Source organism: Muscardinus avellanarius (assembly GCF_963383645.1).
Source record: "Muscardinus avellanarius genome assembly, chromosome: 11".
Lineage (NCBI taxonomy): Eukaryota > Metazoa > Chordata > Mammalia > Rodentia > Gliridae > Muscardinus > Muscardinus avellanarius.
In genome coordinates this window covers 75,958,253-75,981,313 of record NC_137797.1, presented here as the reverse complement: position 1 = coordinate 75,981,313, position 23,061 = coordinate 75,958,253, and the positions used below count along the sequence as shown (strand labels likewise).

The following is a 23,061-nucleotide window of genomic DNA, read 5'->3' as shown; positions in this document are numbered from 1 at the left end:
TGGGAGACTGAGACAGGAGGATCACACAGGTTCAAAGCCAGCCTTAGCTACTTAGTGAAGCTCTCAGCAACTTAGACCCTGTTTCCAAATAAAGTGTAAAATAGGTCTGGGAGTATAGCCCGGAGGTAGAAAAGCCCCTGGGTTCCACCCTCAGTACCACAAAAATAAATAAATAATTAATTAATAAAAAAGAGGTCTTTAAAAATCATATAAGATAAAAAGGCAGTATGTCCAATTTTTAACACTAAAGCTCTGGTTTCCAGTGACTCTCACACTGCTGTTTACTGTACTTTCAAGATCCTGTTGATCATCGCTTCAGTTATTGGGATCATCGTCTATAGGCTCTCAGTGTTCATCGTGTTTTCTGCCAAACTTCCCACGAACATCAATGGGACGGCGGACCCAATCCAGAAGTACCTGACTCCCCAGACGGCCACGTCCATCACCGCTTCCATCATCAGCTTTATCATCATCATGATTCTGAACACCATCTATGAAAAAGTGGCCATCATGATTACTAACTTCGGTAAGGATCCCCTTACAGTAAGGTCTTGCTTGCACAATTTCTGAGATCTTTCTTTAGAACCTGGGAAAGGTAGAGGCTAGATCTTTTAAACCATTTTGATTCCTGTAGGTTACGATTTCTAGAAATTTTCAAGTGTAAACATATTTTCTCCGGCCTGTATGGGAAATGCATTGTTTTATCAACAGCTTTGTATTAACAAAAGGGACAAAGAAATGACAGTCATTATAGTGTCTAAGCTCTGTGTCGACAGATCAGTGCTGAATAATATTTTCAATGACATTAGATTGTGTTCTCCACTATTGAAAGTAAATAGTCTCTTTGTTGCAAATAAGTGGAATAGGGTCATGATTCCAGTGGCAGTGTGCTCTTTGCTGAGAGGACCAGCAATTGCGCTGTTCCTATTAATATAATCCTAGTCAGCGCTGCCTTTTGCAATAAGGGTTTCTTCTCTGGCTCGGATCCTAGGCAGCTGCTGCTTGGTTGCCAGTTAAGTGTTCCCACACCCTGCATACATCTGGGTCACTTTCTGAGTGGACTAAGTGATCATCTAAAAAACCATTAAACTGACTTGGAGTCCAAACTAGGAGTGACCTGTTTTGTTTTCCCCATATGCACCTTGTTTTGTTTTCTTCAACAGACTTCCTTACTGTGGCCTCACACCTGTAATCCCAGTACTTTGGAAGCTGAGACAGGAGGATCACAGGTTTGAGGACAGCCTCAGCATCCCAGCAAAACGCTTAGCAACTTAATAAGACCCTGTTTCAGAATAACAAATAATTTTTTTTAAAAGGGCTGGGGTGTAGATCAGAGATAGAAAGCCTCTGGATCCATTCTCTTGTACCAAAAAGTAATAATAATAGTATCTTTTAGTTTATACTTAAAACAGTTCTTTCCCATTTGACTACATAGTACTTGTAAACTTTAAGTAGTTCAAAAAATATATAAGTATATTTAAATATATATGTAAATACACTCTCACACACACATTCTTTTTTTTTTTTTTTTGCCACGCAGGATATTGCATTCATGTGAGAACTCATAACAGTGTGCAAACTTGGAATTAACACACTGGCTATATTAAGCAATTGAAAACAACTTAAATGAAAACAGTGTGAATTGTATTTTCTTTCAACATGTTAACTCATGTATCAGTGTCTTTGATTAGAGCTTCAAAGCTGTTCACCACGATTTTAAAAATCTCCTGTTTTAACTACAGAGCTCCCGAGGACCCAGACTGCCTATGAGAATAGCCTCACCATGAAGATGTTTTTATTCCAATTCGTCAACTACTATTCATCATGCTTCTACATAGCATTCTTTAAGGGCAAATTTGTGGGCTATCCTGGAGACCCAGTGTATTGGCTGGGAAAGTATAGGAATGAAGAGGTATGACAATAAAATCATTTTCTCTTTATGGTTGAAGCTGCCAAATATTTTTTCTCTCAGTTATTTAATACATGGTAGTCTCTTCATTGTATCTTCCTTATAATTTTTTAAGCCTAGGTAGAACAGATGGCAGGAAAAAAAATGACTATAGTCCAAGTTACACCCATCTATCATCAAAATGAGATTTTCTTTTTAACATTCCAGTGTGACCCAGGTGGCTGTCTCCTTGAACTGACTACTCAGCTGACAATAATCATGGGAGGAAAAGCAATCTGGAATAACATACAAGAAGTATTACTTCCGTGAGTATCAGATATTGTAGCCTGAGTAACAGGATAGAGGTTAGGACAATCCATCTATCCCAGTAACTTATCTATATAGCCACATAGCTGCATGCCCATCCTTCTCTAAAATGGATTAATGTGTATTATTAAAGGTCCCCAGAAGCAAGGTGTGGTGACACATGCTCGTAATCACGATACTTAGGAGGCTGAGACAGGAGGATTGCAGGTTCAAAACCAGCCTCAGCTATTTAGTGAGTTCCTCTGCAATTAAGTGAGACTCTGTTTCAAAAATAAAAAAGAATAAAAAAATAGGACTAGGAGGTCTAGCTCAGAGTTAGAATTCCCCGGGGCTCAATCCCTAATACTGAGGGGGAAAAAAAAAAACAAAGGTCCCCAGACAAGATAGTTCAACTGACAGTTTAAACATATAAAGTACTGAATAATTATATACAGCCTTTTTAATATTTAATGGAAATCCCCACCTGCCATAGTTATACCCCTTAAGCTGTCATTTGTGGCCTTTGAGAGAGCCCTTGTTAGTGCTGTGAACTATGTATCTCTACATCTCACAGCATCCTCCACCCTTCCTTTTATATTATACATATAAGTCATTAATAGTGATATATTGAATTCTTAGTAGCACTCTGTATTACGAGCTTTATATCTCATTTAATCTTCAAAATTATTCTTATTTTTTTCTCTCCCTTTTGCAAATAAAGATCTATATTTAAGATTATTCATGATCTGTGGAAGTTGGTCCTGGGCAATTTTACGATAGGTCTTCTTTATCTTCATAGGCTATTCTATACCAAATATAAAACAGATGTTCTTCTCTTCAATGACTAGTCAGTATTTATGGTTTTTTACAGTACACTTAAAATCTTCACTCTTGTATTCATCTTTATCCTGTTCTTTTTTTCTCTCTCTCTTCCTCTTTAGTCTCTTCTTCAGGCCTTAACCATTACCATGTCTCCCTGTAAACCTGAATATTCTTCTAGGTACCCAATTGTTGACAGGCTTATTGATTTTTTTTTTTTAAGATCTCATTCCATATTCATTTCGTCTTGCTTACTTCTAAATCATATTCAGAATTGTTCTGCAGCTTTCTCTTCCACTTGATTTGTTGTGTAGCTCTGATTTTTCTTCTGCTTAGCATTTAATATAATGTTTCATGCCTAATGGCACTTTTTCCTATTTTGACGTTGAGAGGAACTCTTGCCAAGAGCCTGACCACTTTCATATCCCATCTTTTAGAGCAAAGCAAACCCTGTTTTTAGAGCCTAGTATGTTCTTCAACGCAATGCCATGTCTCGCTTGTTCTTTTAAGCTCTTCTTCCTGTTTTTCAAATTAGCTTCCTTTTGCTTTACCTTTTTTCAATGGGCTTCTCTGAGCAGTTTCTTGATCTGCCTCAGCCTTGGCAATCCTGGTCTGATACCTACTTGGGCATTAATGAAGGAATCGGACATATAGTTCTCTTCTCCTGCCATGTTCAGCTTCATATGGAAATAGTATCTGGTAACTCTACTCGCTGTGGCCCGGTTCCCGAGAGCCCCCTGTGTATGTGCCCACCAACTCTCTGTCCACTTTCCCAGTGCAGACTCCCAGGGTATGTTTCTTACTGAAGGCCTGTAGGTGAATCTCTCTCTTCCCCCTTCTCAGCTTCTAGAGGCTACTCGTGACTTTTGGCTTGTGACCTCTTTTCTTCACCTCAAAGCTAACAGTATTTTATGCCTCCAACCCTTCTTATGTGACTTCCTCTCATTCTCCCTTCTCTGCCTCCCTCTTCCTTTTTTAATCACCCTTGTGATCGTATTGTATCCACTTGGATCATCCAGGATGCTTTCCCTGTACCAAAATCAGCTAACTAGAAACCTTAATCCCCCTTTGCCAAGTAACCTAGCTCATGTTCTGTGGGTCAGGAGGAATCATCTTTGGGAAGATCACTGTTCTGTCTACCACACATATTTTTCAAAGACAATTTCTGCTCTCATGAGACATTTGCCATCCCCCTCTGCTGCCATCTCTTATCTTTTGCCACTCTTCTCTATTCCATGCCAACCCAAATGCAGAGTACTCACAGCCCCTGTCCCATGGCCTCCAAAACGACATGCACAGGCATGCTTTGTTAATGTTTGGGGCATTAAGACAGAAACCCAACTCACATTTTGAAACTTTAAAAACCACCTCTTTTTTTAATTTTTATTTTTTTTTATAAGTGGAACATATTGAGAATGGTGTACATTTACATTGTGCTTATTGCCCCCCCCAATAGAGAGTGTCCAGGTTAACCATGTTATATTTATACTATTACACATATTCGTAGGTAGCTCCTCCATTGAACAACCTCAGCTTTCTTCCTCTCCTATCCTTCAATTCTAGCCTTGCTGAGATTTCCCCTCCATCATCTGGAGTCCTTACCACTACTCCCTAGCTTGGGCATATTAGAGAAAACATATGTCTCTTCTCTTTCTGTGCTTGACTAATCTCACTTAACATAATGTTCTCCAGTTCCTTACATCTTCTTGCAAATGCTATTATTCTTCTTTATAGCTGAATAGAATCCCATTGTGTGTATTTCCCATAATTTTGCAATCTATTCATCTGTTGATGGAGATCTAGGTTGGTTCCATATTTTGGCTATTACAAACTGTGCTGCTATGAACATGGGTATGCATATGTTAACGTAGTTCTCCAATTTCAACCCCTTTGGAAAGATATCCAGGAGTGGTATAGCCAGATCAAATGGTGGATCTATTCCCAGTTTTCTAAGGAATCTCCATACTGATCTCCATAGTGGCTGAACTACTTTGCACTCCCACCAACAGTGTAAGAGAGTTCCTCTTTCCCCACATCCTCACCAGCAATTGTTGTTGTTTGATTTCTTCATGTTTGCCACTCTGATTGGGGTTAGATGGAATCTCAGTGTAGTTTTGATTTGCATCTCCCTGATGGCTAGTGATGTTGAACATCTTTTCATGTGTTTATTGGTCATTTGTATCTCTTCTTTTGTGAAATGTCTCTTCATTCTTCCTAAAAAAAAAAAAAAAAAAAAAAAAAAAAAAAAAAAAAAAAGTTGTTATCCTATCATGCATTTGAGGTGTTTTATTATTTTAAACTTGTCATCCTTCTTTTGTCAGCCTCCTGCCATTCTACACTGTTTCCCTCACCCCCTCACATACAACTTCCCTCTTTTTTTCCTCCTTCCCCTAATTTTCCTTCTTTTCCTCCCCATCACCAGGTTTCTGTTCATGCTCTTCACAGAGCAGCTAGCTGACTGAGTTTCACTGCCTCCTTCTAGATTTCTTCCTCCTCCATTATCAGTGTGAGCAGCAGCGACTTTCTCTAAACAAAGACACTCCTTCTCTTTCCCCCTCAGCCCCTACATGCCAGAATAGGATTCTGGCTCTAGCACTGACATTAATATTTTATAATCCTACTGGGAAGAAAGCAACCTTTACTTTCATTGAGTTCATATTCAGATTTTTTCAGATAAGTAAAAGTAGGTCATGCACAAAAATATTGTTTATTTCTATTTGAAAATAAATATATAAAATATAGAAAAGTCTTAACTCATTATTAGATTACTAAAAAGTATTTTGTGAACTAAGTAGATTAATACTAAGTTTTGATAACTAATTGGTTGGCAGGGGACTATTCCAATTTGAAAAATTAGAGGGAAGAGTGTATTTCCTAAAATAGTTTTGGGAAATTCATAGGAAATGAAATTTGTCCAAATGAATATTTCAAGATAAAGGAAAGTATAGTACCTATGGCCTGTTTATAGTTTCACTTCAAGTCAGTCCATTGTTAAAAATCATAGTGACCTTTAGATATTTCTACTCCTGACTTAAAATATTTATTCAGTCTGTTTTAAATTATCTTCCTATAGTTGGAAACTGGGAATACTAAGTGTTATCCAAACTAGAGAGTGACTTCTTTGTGTAGGTGCCAGTAGATTTCTTTTTTGCTTTCTTTTCTTTTTTTTTCTTTTTTTGCCCTAGTACCAGGGATGGGACCCAGGGGCACTGTACCTCTGAGCTACACCTCCAGCCCTATTTTTATTTAAGTCTTTTTATTTTTGAAGCAAGGCCTCACTGAGCTGTGAAGGGCATTACTAAGTAGCTGAGGCTGTCTGCGAACTGTGATCCTCTGGTCTCCTTTTCCCAAATGCTGGGATTACAAGCATGCACCACCACGCATGTCTCTTTTTTTTTTTTTTTCACCACACAAAATCCTAACATATCAATGATATAGCAGGCACCCTTGCTACCCACAACTATATCCATTACAAAAACAGAATGGGAGAGAAAAGCCTTAGAAGTTAGCTGTTATTTTCATATCATGTTAATGCATCAAAAGGAACATAGTGAAATTCACAAGAAATCTACCTTATTCATCCTCTCTCCCTCCTTTGGGCCCACACTCCCTGATCAGGATTCTTGGAAGAAGGACAGCAGCATGGCTGGCACTAATGGCCCAGTTCCCTGTGGGGTCTCAGGGCTAGTTCCTAGCTTAGAGCATGCGCTTGGTGTGAACCACTGAACGAATGCTCCTCGTGTGTTTCAAATACAAAACATCAGTGACTTACAGAATTGGACCCAGAGAACAAGTTCAGAGCCCTTTGGCTTTCCAATTGCTGCTTGGTATTTTGATATTTGAGGCATTCTTGGGAATGACAATAGGCAAAGTATAATTCCAATGCTAAGCAAATTACCCTGAAGATAATTTTATGATAATCTGTTAAAGAAAATGGTTAAACCTCCAGAATGCCTGTGGTATTGATATTCTTTGGTATTGAGGGAGTAGATGACTGTAATTTTTTTTCTTTCTGTATTTTCTGTTTTCTTCAATGATTAAACACCACTAGATTCAGACAGTAAGAGATGCTTGTATTTAAAAATTACTAAGTAAAAACACTGTAGAATATTCTCAACAGAAATGGTGACTATCTTTCATAGGTGGATTAAATGTAATATAGGAAAGGCCAAGAGAAAATAAGGTCTAAATACTTACTTCATAAATATGTAATTAATAAAGTGTGACTTATGATGAGATTATATTAATGTAAATGGTAATTTTCTATGGAAACTATTTTGTAATCATTATCCTCCTTCTAGCCTTTGCCAGGGAAAGAGTATCTGGTGTGTTTTTTAAATTTCTATAGCTGATTCTCATGTGCAAGCAAGATTGAAAATCCTGCATTAGAGTCAGTCTAATAGAAAACCCAAATGACTCAGGTCTACAGAGAACAGATTACTACTGAAGATGAGTGGCTCAGCTCTGGAGGGCTGAACAAGAGGCTGAGCTAGTCAGAAAGACTTAGAGTGAGAGCCAGTGTGCATAGGGGGACAAGCACGGAAGAGGGAAGCATCAGGAAAGTGTGTTCTTGTGAAATATTTCAAGATAAAGGAAATTATAGCTTAGTATATAGTAATGCAGCAGGACAAAAGTTTCATCCCAAATTTAAATTATGATTGGTTGAGGACCCAGACAGGAAAGCACCCCTTTTTTCATGGTTCAGACGAGGCTGAGTCTGGAGCAGAGCAAAAACTGAACCAGTAGAAACTAATCCTAGTAATCTCAGTTGGGTGTCATGAAGGATGGCAGACGTACATGGTCCTCAGAACCACCTGTGTTACAAGGCCATTGGAATGGCTGCAGAACTATAGATTCTAGAGCATTCCTCAGATCCTTTGGTGGAGTTATATAGGAAGCTGCACTGTTAGTAAGCATTCCATATCTTTCTTCTGAGTACCAAAGAGAGAAGCACTGGCCCAGGTGTTCTGGTGGCCCCAAGCCAAGATTCCAAATGACAGAGGCTCTGTTTTCAGTCAGCCTCAGCCAGTGTAGCCTATGTTGGCCAACAGGAAGTCCCATGTAGGGGTTATGTTGGGTTAGGAAATGTGCTAGACCCTTTGTTCAAAGTCACTTAATCCTGACAGCAGCCCTGGACAGTGTGTGTTTTATCACTCCATTTTCTCCTAACTTTACCAAAGTAAAACAGATTCAGGGCTGAGTCCAGATCTCTTCCACTCCCTCCGGCTTCCTGATACATCCCTGATGCCATTGATGAGAAAGAGATGGGGAAAGAGCACGAAGACGGGCATGTTCTGTAGGTAGAGCATTGCCCCAGAGTAAGCCCAGGGATCAAGGAAAGTCAGTGCTGGAATCAACAGCCACAAGTAATGTGTGCACATGAAGAAGGGGTGGGGGAGTCTGTGTGGTTTTCTTGCAGCAACTGTCTGAATAGTTTCATAATATTCTCACTTTGTCAGAATCTGAAATCCATACAAACATGTCGTTTAGTCGGCCAAAGCTTAGCCAGTTGTCATGTGTGTACTCCATGTGGTTTCTTCTTGTTACGTCTCTTTTATTGAACTCCAAAAGTAAAACACAAGCCAGTTGTTGCTTGAAGGGGCAATAGTACTTTATGCTATCAGTGCATATTCATCTTACTGCCAAGTCATATTCGTTTTTGGAGAAAAATTTTATTAAAAAGGGAGAAACAAGCCGGGCGTGGTGGCGCATGCTTGTAATCCCCGCGCTTGGGAGGCGGAGACAGGAGAATCGTGCTGGTTCGAAGCCAGCTGAGCTGGCTTAAGAAACCCTGTTTCCAAATAAAAACATAAAAATAGGTCTGGGAGTGTAACCCAGAGGTAGAAGGGCTTCCAGGAACCCCAGTACCACCACCAAAAAAGGGGGGGGGGGAGAAACAAGTGGAGTGTGGTGGTACACACCTGTAATCCTAGTACTTGGGAGGCTGAGGCAGGAGGAACACAGGTTTGAGGCTAGCCTAAACAACTTAATAAGACCTTCAGCAACTTAGTGAGATCCTGTTTCAAAATTAAAAGGGCTAGGGGTAGATCTTGGAGGTAGAATGCTGCTGGGTTCAACCCCCAGTACCAGAAAATAAGAAGAGAAACATTTATCTAGGCCACAAGGTTTTGAGAGAGAAAAAGAAAGCATAGATAGCTCTGTGGGGACACAGCACTGGGCAGATCTGTTTGTCCTAGCTTAGCAATATTGGTGCGTGCGTGTGCGTGTGCGTGTGTGTGAGGGGGGAGAGAGAAGGAAGGTGGGGGAATATGAAAGAGAAATATGAGAGAATGAGAATGAATAGGGATTGGACCCAGGAACATTCTACTGTTGAGCTATATCCCCATCTCTACTTTATTTTCTTATAAGGAAACAGGGTCATGCTAAGTTGCTAAGGTGGTCCTCAAACCTGTGATCCTCCTGGTCAGCCTCCCAAGTACTGGGATTACAGGCATACACCACCGTGTTGGGCTTGCAATGTGGTCTTCACCAAGACCTTCATCAAGCCTTTTACTTTTTTGGTCCTTAAGTTGATCAGTTTATATAGAGTCTTACGTTGTCTAATGAGACTTATTTCAAATGATGTCACTTTTCTGCTGAATACTTCCAAGGGTTCCTCACGTCTCTCAGAGTTAAAAACATCCAAATCCTCACAGTGGAGATCTCAGACCCTACCTCTAACCAGCAGCCTTGAACAGCAAGACCCTTTTCAGTAAATTCAGTAAGGTCCCTTTTCAGTCCCCATCCTCCCCATGCACAAACATGAACCCATGCCCTGCTTTATTTTTCTCCATAGCATATGTATTGTACCGCACACACTATGTTTTTATTTTATTTCTACTGATGATTTGCATACCAGAAAGACTATTTCAAAACAGGGAAGTAAAGAAAAACAAAGTTAATCAAATGAAGGAAAATATCTTTTAAATATTAAACTTCCTGCATTAAAAAGAGGTTTGAAAATAAAATAGTAGCCATTGTCATTTTGATAAGTCCTTGTATTTTGCTTTTCAAATTACATGAGGGTAGGGAGGCAAAAATAAAATGAAATTTAACAGGCAAAAATCTTGGGAAGATTACATGTTCACTTTGAGATAGCAGCAAAAATACGTTTATGACCTTGGCCTGATAATATTGACTCTAATTTATAATTTGATCTTTTTTGGCAGATGGATCATGAATCTAATTGGACGATATCACAGAGTTTCAGGATCAGAAAAGATAACCCCACGATGGGAACAAGATTACCATCTGCAGCCCATAGGCAAACTGGGATTATTTTATGAGTACCTTGAAATGAGTAAGTTGTTAGTGAAGTTTTAAATGATATAGAATATGTTGGAGCATGTTTTAGAGGCCAAATGCATCTGTTATTCAGCTGAATAATTATGTAACTATTGAAGTGGAATGTGTTTTTTCTCTGCTTGATAAATACTACACAATCAGGCCCTCATGGATGGTGGCTGTGTGTGTCTGTGTCAATATTTATGTTGTTTGAAGCTAAGGATTTATTCCCATGCAGTGAAATGGAATATTCTTAGAAGTTCTTTCTTACCATCAATTCTCCAAGCATTTTAACCATGTCGTCTGAGAATGAACTCGGTGACTGTCATCAGATGCTATTCAGTGTGAGCTGGAGGCCATGTGGGCACAGCTGTTGGCCAATACACATCTGAACAGAGTCATTTAAGAAAGCTTGGAGAAGCACGCTGCTTCCCAGCAGGAAGGGTCCCAGGGTCACCCCTTCACATCTCGCTCTTGCCTTAGACAGCATACTGTTTCTTCTGGGGACTGGTTTCCACCTGGCTTCTTGAGTGAGCTCAGTAATGGGGAAACCATTCTGTCCAATTAGATTGCTGGTCTGCAATTAAGATTTAGCACAGCTCCTCGCTTCTCTGAATATCATTGTCCATTTGTGTATTATTTGTTTGGGCTGTATTTCTCCAGTTGAACTTGATTTTGAGCTCTCAGTTGCCTTTAAATGGATGCATTTCAAAATAGATTTCCATCTTTTTTATTATATATGACCTGCTTATATATAATAGACAGCTAACAATTTGCATGTTTTGTATCTGCACCCTTTTACTAACCATTGCATTGAATTACAATATCTTAAGTTTGGGAGAATAGAAAAAGAGGCACAAAAGTTTGGTTGACAGGCCTTGCATTTATGCCTAGGGATTTGTGTGTTTGCAAGGACAATATTTTGTGTTTCCTGTTTGCACATCAGCAGATAGAGGGTGGGTTTTACTAAATCACACCGTACATATAAAATAATTGCTTTTAAAAGTATACAGTTACTATGGAAACACATCTGCTTCCTTCAGTGAATAAAAGGTTCATTTCTTGGTTTCTTCAGTCAACAATACTTTGCAGCAACCTGGGGTCAGATTTAAGTTTCATTTTTGCTTTTCTTATGTTCGTGATCATGTTTTATTAAGGGTATAGCTGCAGCACATAATGGAAGTGCTATACTTATTTATTTTGTTTATTTTCAGAAGGCCTGCAAGACAATTACTTGTTATTTCACAATGAGTCATAATTATAAATATTTCTTATTGGAGCCTTTATTGGCATTAATAGTAACGACAAAAAATATCATTTGTTATTTTAGCCTCCCTCCCCATATAAAAGCCTGAGAGGGAAAAAGTTACTTTTCTGTAGTTGATTAGTCAAATAAATAATGTCAAGAAGTTATATATTTGTACTTTGGAGAGAAGTTGATAAGGCTTTTAGAGTTTCATAGGTTTATCAAAATAGTTATGAATTATGACTTTAGATGATTTGGTCACATCCTACCCTAGAAGAGAAAAGAGAGTAACAGACATTATAAGCCGATTTTTACATTTATTAAACTGCTTGCCAGTTATCCAAATAATACCTAATGACTTAGGGAACAATCAGTTGCTGAGTATGGACAGTCTGTTATTGTGTATTCAATAGGAGACTGAAATCTGGGTTTTGTCCTTCTAGGATATGGAAGACAAAATTTTAAGTGCCTTTCGAGTTATTTTTTGTTCCTCTAAAATAAATATTGAGTGCCTTTGGGAGTGGCCTCACCACCACTTTGGAGTAATCTGTACAGCTGTCAGTTGATCTTATGTTTACGTTGTCCCACCTAATCCCCACCAAGTGATACATGGCCTATGATTTTTTTAGTGAAATTTTTATTTATTTTACTTAGTGTCCCCCATCCTTTAATATTGAGTAACTCTGTGGTGTTGGCCAAATTTGCCTCCCAGAGTATTGGGTCCTGACACTGAGAACTTAAGACAAGAACATAAGTGAAATATATTCTGTCAGTATTACAATCTGGAGGCTGTAGACACATACAGCACAGACACGGGTGTCTCAAGTGTTGGTGACATGCAGACAGGTGCAGTAGAGTAAGGAGGTGGCTCCCATCTGTCTCTAGCACCACCTCTTCCAACTTTGCCATGTTAACCTGATCCATCTCCAAGATAATAACTTCTTAAATCTTCAAAGTGGTGACCTTCAAATATTATTTTATTCATTTAATTTACAGTCATGGCTAGGCATTGTGGCTCAAGCTTACAACCCTAAGTACTTGGGAGGCTGAGACAGGAGGATTGCAGGTATGAGGCCAGCCTCGGCAACTTAGTGAGGACCTCTGCGACTTAGTGAGACGCTGTTTCAATATTAAAAAATAAATAATAGGGCTGGGAATGTAGCCTGGAGGTATAACACCCCTGGATTCAACTCTCAGCACCACAAGTCATAATACTACTTGGCTTCATGAATATTAGTAGCTGTTCAACATCTCTTTGCACCACCCCTTCCTTTCCTCCTTGCACCGCACCCACTGGAACCGCTCTGCTCTCTGGGTCTCTGGGCTGGCTTCCTCCGTTCCTTCCTTTCTGTCCCACCCACCACCTGCACAGAAGTCACCAGCCTTTGGAGGATGAGCATTACAAAATGCAGTGAGGTAACCGGGAGGATTGGAGGCTCCCTATTCTCTTCATCCGCTCGATAGCATTTGCTGAGCATTTGTCTATGTCAAACACTATCTCGGCTGCTGGGGATACTAAGATAAGACTTCAGTCCTGCCCTCATGGAGCTTAGCACTCTGTATGTTGTTAAGAAGTATACAGACAAGACTTTCTGGACAGGTGGTATTGGAACTGAACTTTCAAGGGTGAAGGGAAATTACCTAAAGTATGGTGAAGTGGATGGACTTTTTTTTTTTCTTGCAGTACTGGGGATGGAATCCATGGGCATTCTACCTCTGCTACATCCTCAGCCCTATTTTTTATTCTTTATAAAAAATATTCTTTTTGAAACAAGGTCTAAGTTGCAGAGGACCTCACTAAATAGCTGAGGCTGTCTGAGAACCGTGATCCTCCTGTCTCAGCCTCTCAAGTACTGGAATTACAAGCATGCACCACCTCACCTGGCTAGGAATGGAGATACTGTGAAAAGAGATGGACATATTTTAAAGTACAAAGGCACAAAAAGACAAAGTTTTATTTGCCTTTAAAGTACAAAGGCAAATAGACAAAGTATGGCTAGCACCAAAGATCTATAGGTAGAAATATATGGTAATCAAGGCCCACATCACAAATGGGCCTCATGTGCTTGGCCAGGGACCTTGAACTATATTAAGGAAATAAAGATCTAATGGGGCGGGGTGGCACACACCTGGAATCCCAGTTCTTGGGAAACTATAAGACAGAAAGATCACAGCTTCAAGGCGACCCTCAGAAATTTCATAAGACCCTGTTTCAAAATAAAAAAAGTTAGGGGTATACCTCAGTTGGTCCAAGCCCTAGTACCAAAAACAAGCCTGAGAGGGGAGAAATAAGGAAAAATAAACTGGAATACTGGCAAACAAGAGATTTGCATCATGTCTATGTTGAGGAAGATCCGATTTCTCTGGCAGCAGAATAGAAAATATTATTTTGGATGGAATCCATATTTGGTGGGAGGAAGGTAATTACGGAGGTATTGCAGGTAACCCAGACAACAACCCTAAATTGAGGCCTTGGGCAAATGAATAACATTAAGGAGACAGGTTTGGTAAGTGTTTAAAAGGCGATTCATAAGGAAGATGAGGAATAGACGTAAGACAGCTGCCAGGAGACTGAGTGCAGGGTAGAAAGAGAGTGTATCAGGTTGCTGGTTCATGGTTGGGTGTTTTTGGTGTAAGAAGCCAGTGTTCTTTAGCAGGATGAATACACCAGGCAGGAGCTCAGAGGAGCCCTAGACGGGGCCATGTGGGTAGATCAGGCATGCCTAGCAGGAGTTTCAAGAGATACAGGCAGAAAATTGTTGATGAGGCCCTGGAGGAAAGGGACATTTAAAGTGTAAATGGGAGAGGAGCTGAGCAACTGGAAGAAATCCAGCAGTGTTGTGTAGGGGATAAGACTGCTCAAAAGAGATCTGAATGTGACAAAAAGGAGGATAATGAAAAATACAGGTGGGAAAAATCAGAACTCAAGCCTCTGCCTCATTGCTAAAACCAAATGGGGAAGTGGCAGAGATATTGTAACTAGGTAGTGGGGTTTTGAAGGCTTTTATTTAATATATAACTTGACTTGGCCTTTTAACATTGTGTAAAACAAAAATTAGGGATAAAATGTTTTCATGGAAAGAGGAATATTTTGCCATGTCAGAAACTACCTAGTGATCAAATATACGGAATTGCAAAATGGCTTCAGAATATGTGGTCAGGTGCAAAGTTAGCAAGAGTAGATTCAGTACAGGTGAGGGCCGGGCCACAGCATAAGGCTTCAAGGAGGGAACGAGTAGTGGAGAAATAGTTGAGATACTTCCCTCGAGAAACTTGACTATAAAGTGAAGATAGAAGTATTAGAGAGCAATATAGGATCATGAAGTTTCAGGCAAGGGCAGTTGTTTTGTCTTTACAATGGACGCTTTTTGCCTTGCTTAAAGGATACCTTTTACTGTGCTTTTTTATTTTTTTGCCGGTCTGGGGATGGAACCCAGGAGCATTTTACCACCGAGCTACATCCCCTACCCTATTTTTATTCTTTATTTTGAAACAGGGTCTCACTAAGTTCTGAAGGGCCTCACTAAGTAGCTGAGGCTGTCTATGAACCACGGTCCTCCAGTTTCAGCCTCCTGAATGCTGGGATTACAAGCGTGCGCCACCATGCCGGCTTTACTGTGCTTTTAAATACAAAATTGTTGGTCCATACAGAATTTATTTGGGGCTCAAAAGTGACAGCCCCCTACCAATTTTTCCAATGATTTAGATACTTGTTCTAATATTTGAATACAGTGACTGTAGTACAAACTCCTTGAATATTTGTAACTGTTCTTTAAAACCATTTTGTTTAATTCATGTACTAGTTCTGCACAGTTTAAGTTAATGTAGCTTCAGACATTTTATTTTTCTTTTTTTAATTTTATTTATATGTGGAACATATTGGAAATGGTATACATTTAAACTGTGCTTGGTGCCCCCCTTCCCCTTCCTCCCCTCCCAACAGTGAGTGTCCAGGTTAACCATGCTACATTCATACTTTTACACATATTCGAACGTAGCTCCTCCATAGCTTCAAACATTTTAATATCTCCTAGAGCTTGTGTTTCATATTATTTCTATCACTGCAAACATCCCTCCTCATATTTCACCTGTTTACTACTATATCTCTTGACTTTAGCATCACGCTTCAGCTTAAAAAAAACATTGGAATAATTAACCGAATTTGTATTAGGGTTCTAAATTCTTTTCTGTTTGTTAGATATGTCCATGCTATTTCTTTTTTTAAAAAAATCCTAAGTCACAAATCATGTTATGACATTGTATTATCTCAATATTAAGAATGAACAATATGCTTAAAATGTCTCCAATTTTTACCAGCAAATAATTGTGGTTGACTAAGGATTTTTAATCCATCATTCCCATTAAGTGCATATATGTGAAACAGGCTATAACTCACCATCTTTCCTGAGATTTCATATGTATATTTTGTTTGAATCATGCTGTTACCACAGATGTGCTTTGTCTTTGGGGCTGAGTTCTTTGTTTGCCTTTCTCTTTACAAGAGCAAAGGGAACTGTGCCGTCTCCCCTCACCTGCCCAGTGACTGTTGTCCCTTCCATTCACAGTTATTCAGTTTGGCTTCGTCACCTTATTTGTGGCTTCTTTCCCACTGGCTCCTCTGTTGGCTCTGGTGAACAATATATTGGAAATAAGAGTGGACGCATGGAAACTGACCACCCAGTTCAGACGCATAGTGCCAGAAAAAGCCCGGGACATTGGTGCGTGGCAGCCCATCATGCAAGGAATAGCAGTTTTGGCCGTGGTGACCAATGTGAGTAGACCCAGGCTTCCCACAGGGAAGACTCCAGAAGTTCATTAGGGCATTGCCTAAGGATTCCCGTGTTTGGCACTTTTTTAGAAAAGGAGGTCAAGCCAAGTCATTCAGCCATATAAGCAACATAGTATATGTTATACAAATAATTGTTCTTTTAAAAATATATTTTGTCTATAATTATTATTTTAACTTGCCAAGTCAAATTCTCCTATAGAAGTGCTATAGTTGCTTATTTGCTGAAAGGAATATGGATAGTAATAGTAATAAGTACTAACACTTTTAATCCTCATAAGTTCTCAAAAAGAATTTTTATGATATAGATAAAAGTATATTAACTTAGAACTTGAGGAACCTAAAATAAGACCATTCCAGCATATTTTGCTATATATTCCAAAATATCAAGATAGTAATTTTGATGAAGGATGCTTTATGCCTACCTGATTGTGCATTAGCCCTCCTGTCTCTAGGTAACAGTTCTTAGAGGTAGGTGAAGGATGGGTCCCAGCACTCTTAGCCAGCCACACTCTGGTCACTGGCTGAAGCATTCCTGTGCCGGCAGTATGTCTCAGCTGTGAGGAGACAGCTTAGTTGTTTACATCCTATATTAATTGGGTGTGGATCAGTTTGAACAGTATTGTTTCTTTTATACAGGACAAAAGGGAGGTTTTAGGCATACCTAGCCCATCAGTAGACCTTCCCTAGAACTATCCTTCAAGCCAAGGCTACTTCTACCCATATTTTATTTTTTTTCTTCTTTGTTTGGGTTTTTTGGTGGTACTGGGGTTCCTGGAAGCCCTTCTACCTCTGGGCTACACTCCCAGACCTATTTTTATATTTCTTATTTAGAAACAGGGTCTCTTAAGCCTGCGTGGCTGGCTTTGAACCTGCGCGATCCTCCTGTCTCTGCCTCCCAAGCACGGGGATTACAAGAGTGCACCACCAGGCCCGGCACTCTACCCATATTTTATTGCCAATCTTACTCCCTGGTCAGCTCCTCCAACAAAATGATTTCCCAGTTTTAATTCCTTAACCCACACTTGCCCCAAGTCCCTAGCCCTTTCTCATGAGCCCCTGCAGAAACAGAATTCAGCAGGGCCTGAGGACCAGGCTTGGAGGATAGAAGTTCATGAGTGGGACAGAACCAGAACCACAGCTCAGCTGAGTGATGTTGGGCCAGGCCTTAGAAATGCAGAGCCTCATTTTATCATTTGTAAAATTAATAATTTCTTATGCAGAGTGGTCAGGGAATTTGCTGAGCTCGTGTGTGAAATGCATGGAGACTGGTCTTTATTGAAAGTTAGCTACTGCTGCTATTTTGTCTTTATTGCTCAACATCATTATTAAAAGTGACTCCGTGAGGGCTCTGACAGGTACCTCAACTAAAGGCACAAAAATGTTAAAATCAGCCACTGTCTAGACTATAGTTAAACTTATAAACAAGAAGATGAGGTATCTGGAATGCAGATGTCACCCCCACCCCAGGGCCCTTTACTTTTTGGAGAAAGTTGCAAATCACACATAAATGCTAGAGTATGTTAATTTCCTTTCACTCGAATATCCTGATATCCTGTATCTTCAAATATCCACTGCACTTTCAAAATGAAGACCAATGCTCAGAAATATGACAGCAAGGCTTTTGAGTTCCACAGTCATAAAAGAATAGATCCGTCCTGTTCACTATGCTGTAGTACACCAGGGGAGACAGGAACATGGGCTTAGTTGCTTTAGGAAAATGGTTTGAAACACTAAAAGGTTGGGTTTTTTTTTTTTTTCCGACTTTCAGCAACTAGATAACTCAATTGACTGAAATTCTTCATTCCTCAAGCATTCCATTCTGATTGTATTAGGCACCTTTTCCCAATATCCATGTCGTGGCGCCACTCCACAAGCACAGATGGAGGCTGGCTGTTTCCAAGGCTGCTCTCAGACACACATGCTGGCTAATTGGTGCTACTGGTTCTTGTCCAAAATCGTTGTTCTTATGACTTACACTAGGAAAACTGTTTATTAGATTTGTGTCATTGATTAAACTTTAGATAAAGCCTTTTCCCATATTATTAGGATTTGTTGCACTTCCAGGATGCCTTATACATGTGCATACGTGCATATATATGTAAGCTGTAAACACGTAAACACTTCTTCACATATGTAACAACCCCTTTAGGTTGTATATGTCTGCAACTTAAAGGGAAACAAGAATAGCCACAAGGGTGAGAGTGGGTACCCATCAGAGTTTAGTATAAAACAATTCATTTTAAAGCTGCTGGTTCAATAAATAAGCTGAATTGACACTGTGGTATCATGCCAGAGCATCTGCTATTGAAGACCAATTTTAATTTAGTTTTATATAAATGGAAAATTGTGTGCCAAACAGCATGGGAAATGAAGCATACTGCATTTATTTGTACTCTTGTAGCCTGTCGCTCAAATCAGCTCAATTCAGGAGAAAAAGGTATGTTGTCAGAAGACAATAGAATTATCTTCCTTGTTGGAATTTGTGTAGCTTCCTGAAGCACATATGCATGTAACTCTATAAGAAGATAGTTAAAGTGCTAACAGGAAAGTTTAATCTAGTGGAATCTAGAAAAAGGTGAAATATTCTTGCCTCATCTCATTACTGACAAGCAGGCACACACACAGAGACATGTATAAACATATACACACACATTTTTTGACGTCAGAGGAAACGACAAAACCGGTTGTACTGGAGGAAAGTCTGTAGTAAACACTCCTTCTAATAGTGTTTCTTGCTTTGCTTGAGATCTTGTTTGTTGGTTTGTGGTCTCACTGTGTCTAAACCACATGTTGAGATGAAGACTATAAAAACAGTCATGTTGAGCTCAAGATATGACTGAATCATTTAGCTTTGTTCATGGACATAGAATTTTGTTTAAAGTATATCCTTTCCTTTTTCCTTCCTAAAAACCAAGTTTGGAAGCTTAAACACTAAATCTAACAAAACTGATAACACTGCTTAACATGTGAATGGAACAACCCCAATACGGTTTATTCTCATCCACATTGTAAGGAAGTAAAAATCCCTGCTGTCTAATAAAACAATAAACAGAAGTATATACTGAGAATATAAAGTAAATCAGGCTGTGCATTGACTTGTCTAGACAAGTCAAGATACTGTGGGTGGAAAGTGTAAATTTGAAGACCATTATTTAAATTTAGATCAAGGAAAATGTAATTTATGCAGTCTACATTCTATTTTTATGAGTTTTGTATCAATTACTTACTCTACAAAGGAATCACATAAAACCAAATTATTTTCATAATACTGACCTTACTATCATATCTACAAGAGGACTGTAAAGCTAACTCATGAAATGTTACTAAATTTTATATTCTAACTTTTGAAAAATACTAATATGGAATATGCAATAAATGGTGTTGATTGTACTTAAGCATAATAAACAACTATGAGCTTTTGCATTTGATCTATAGACCTTTCATTAGAATTAGAGACCAAAATATAAATAACATTCTACTTTAAAATTGCTACTGAGAGCTTTTAGGATATTCATTATCTATATACATTTTACACTTAAGAATTAAGATTTAGAAAAACCTATTTGATGAAACAGTAATTCTTGTATGATTGTTAATCATAGCAATAAAAGCCCTAAATTGATGATGCCTTGATTGTTTTCTTCCCAACATAGGCTATGATCATTGCCTTTACATCAGACATGATCCCCCGCCTGGTATATTACTGGTCCTTCTCCATCCCTCCCTATGGAGACCACACTCACAACACCATGGAAGGATACATCAATAACACCCTCTCCATCTTCAACACCTCAGACTTCAAAAACAAAAGCAAAGGAAACCCATACACTGAGCTTGGTGACTATAGCACTTGCAGGCAAGTTGTGCTTTATCTGTTTATAAATGCACTTTATCATAAAAAGGGCAAAGGGGGGTTTTGTGTGATATAATTCTGTTTGGTATCATTTAAATCAAATTTCTGGAGATATTTTTTCTATAACATTTTTTTAATCAAACTTAAAGATGTTAGTGCTAATAAAGACTAGGGTTATAACTTTAAAACCAAACCAAAACCATAAAAGCAAGATTGAAGGATGAGAGTTTGCTTCCAGGGAGACCTATCTAGGAGAAAACTCTTATCTCTTAGGAAGAGAGAAACTTTCCCAGAGTTCTGGAAATCAACATAATTCAATTGTTAGGACTAATTGGTTATTTGAGAACAATCTTAAATAATGATTATACACTAAAACCTTCATTTAACAATGACATAAAGATAAAAGATGTGAATACCTCACCTATAGTCCCATTATTTGGGATGCTGAGACAGGAGAATCAAAGGTTCGGTTCAAGGTCAGTATAAGCAACTTAACAATATCCTGTTTCAAAATAAAAACTAAAAAGGTCTATGAGTGTGGCTTTCAAAGGTAGAAATGCCTCTGGATTTAATATCCAATAACAAACAATAGCAAAAGATGTAAATACCTATCAGTATTCTCTAAAAGTATTTCAAAGCTCTTTGCATTGTTTTGTTTGTACTGGGGTTTGAATCCAGGGTCATTCTACCTCCAAGCTACATCCCCAGCCCTATTTTTTATTTGAAAACAGGGTCTCACTAAGTATCTGAGGGTCTTGCTGAGTTGCTGAGGCTGGCCTGGAGCCTGTGATCCTCCTTTCACAGCTTCCCAAATACTGGGATTATAGGTGTGCACCACCACACCTGGCATTTTTAATAGAACATAATACTCATTGTAGACAATATATGTTGACTAAATTACCACTTAATTGTTCATTTACTATATATATCATAGAATGTTTTCTCAATCATAGAATTATAAACCTAAAGGAAATTTTAAAATTCCTTTAGTTCAACTTTTCAAAGTCTTCACTGATTCAAATTCTCAACTCAGCCATGAAATCAGAAATAACCCTTCAATAAATATTTCCAAGTAGAGCCTCTTTAGAATCCTATACTGCATGTGCTAACTCTTACTTTACATAATTCTAACTAGTAATTCAGCTTTTCTAGGTCTAATAAGTAACAGGCACAAAATTAGAAACGTACTACCTGAGGAAGGCACCAATATGCCAGGCATATGGTGCTGCAGGTCTGTAATCCTACTACTTGGGAAACTAAGACCTGGAGAATGTGTGTTCAAAACTAGCCTCAGCAACTTAGTGTGACTCTCAGCAACCTAGCAAGATCCTGTTTGAGAACAAAAATCTTAAAAAGTGCTGGGTGTGTAGCTCAGAGGTAGAAAGCCCATGGGTTCAATCTCCAGTACCACCACCATACAGGAAAAAAAGAGAGAGAGAAAGAGCAATAACACATGACATCTGATGACAAGGAATTAGGTTAAAAAAAAGAAAAAAATTAAATGAGCAGGCAGTGCTCTGTATAGAGAGACCTTCTCATGGCAAAATCAACCCTGATGGTACCATTATATAATTAAATTTACAAACACGATCCTAAAAATGGGTCAAAGTAGCTTATAATCCCTTTAGACAACAGGGATGCAGCTCACCCCCCCATAACTTTTTTAAATGTTTTTGTTTTTGACAGAGATGGATTATTTTTCACACAGCTGAAAACCATAACATCATTTTCTAATTACGTTATTATTATTAGGGTGGGTTTTTTAGGGTTTGTGGTCAAATTGAGCTTCAAAGGAAAATTTATATGATGTCCACCTTAAAAGAATATTGCATCAAATACCACACCTTTTAAAAATAGGGTCTTTGTTAACTGTATTTGATGAAAAAGATTTGTCTCCTGACCAGCCTCTGTTTTGTTTCCAGGTATCGTGATTTCCGAAACCCACCTGGACACCCACAGGAATATAAACACAACATATACTACTGGCATGTGACCGCGGCCAAGCTGGCTTTTGTCATTGTCATGGAGGTAGAAAAAATATATTTTGAAAACTTTATAAGATTTTGTATTTGCAGACTTTCTATTTATGTATTGCCATCCTTAAGATATATAATATTTTCTTATCGATGGCTAATAATTATTTTAGAAGATGAATTAATTTGGTTTGGGCCAATAATACCTATGATGTTGTAATTAAGTGAAACTGGTTGCTTTAAAAGCTAAAAAGCATGCTATGTATAAGGGGATTCAATTCTGTTAAATACAGTATTAACTGAATGCCCTTTTGAATTTGGGGGCACTAAGCAGCTTATTGAACTGTGAAAGAGCTTAAAATATGACCACTTCCCATAAAGAAATTTTATTGTTATAATAGTTTATTTATTATTATTATTATTATTATTTGATTACTTCATTGTTATGCCAATGTGTTACAATGGTTTGTAAATAGTTTCTTAAAATTAATAAGCTCTGAAAAATGACTAAGGCAGCAATAAATTATTGATCTAGCCAACTTTTTTTTCAAAGTTAAAATGTGCAAAATATCCTTTTAGAATGTATAAACTAAATCTTGCAATATACTTTACTTTTTTCTATTATATGCTTGTATATTTATTTTTTCATTTTATTGGTACAGTATAGTCTCACATCATAATGTGGATCATGTTGACAATGGCATACATTCACACAATACTTACCCTCCCCAGCCCCATGCGTGCCCACTTCCCCTTTAAAAAGATAGCATCATGCCACATTGACTTTAACCCACAAATGCAAAGTTGGTGTAACTTAGGAAATCCCACTCATCCACAAATATCATCTACCTCAGAAATAAAAATAAAAAATAAAGCCTTTCTTTTCTATCTTTGCCTTTTCTA

The 23,061-nt window shown here is 38.4% G+C and overlaps 1 protein-coding gene across 2 annotated transcripts in view; it reads left to right on the top strand.

Annotated features, from left to right (window-relative positions):
* Nucleotides 1-23,061, top strand: part of ANO6 (anoctamin 6) — a gene marked incomplete at both ends in the record, with an annotated part of 205,141 nt that overhangs the window by 170,441 nt on the left and 11,639 nt on the right. For both annotated transcript variants that reach the window (XM_080705450.1, XM_080705449.1), the window contains 7 exons: nucleotides 298-526; nucleotides 1,743-1,912; nucleotides 2,117-2,214; nucleotides 10,183-10,313; nucleotides 16,109-16,314; nucleotides 19,986-20,188; nucleotides 22,108-22,213. In XM_080705450.1, coding sequence (XP_080561576.1) covers nucleotides 298-526; nucleotides 1,743-1,912; nucleotides 2,117-2,214; nucleotides 10,183-10,313; nucleotides 16,109-16,314; nucleotides 19,986-20,188; nucleotides 22,108-22,213 — 1,143 coding nt within the window. The remainder of the gene's footprint in view (nucleotides 1-297; nucleotides 527-1,742; nucleotides 1,913-2,116; nucleotides 2,215-10,182; nucleotides 10,314-16,108; nucleotides 16,315-19,985; nucleotides 20,189-22,107; nucleotides 22,214-23,061) is intronic.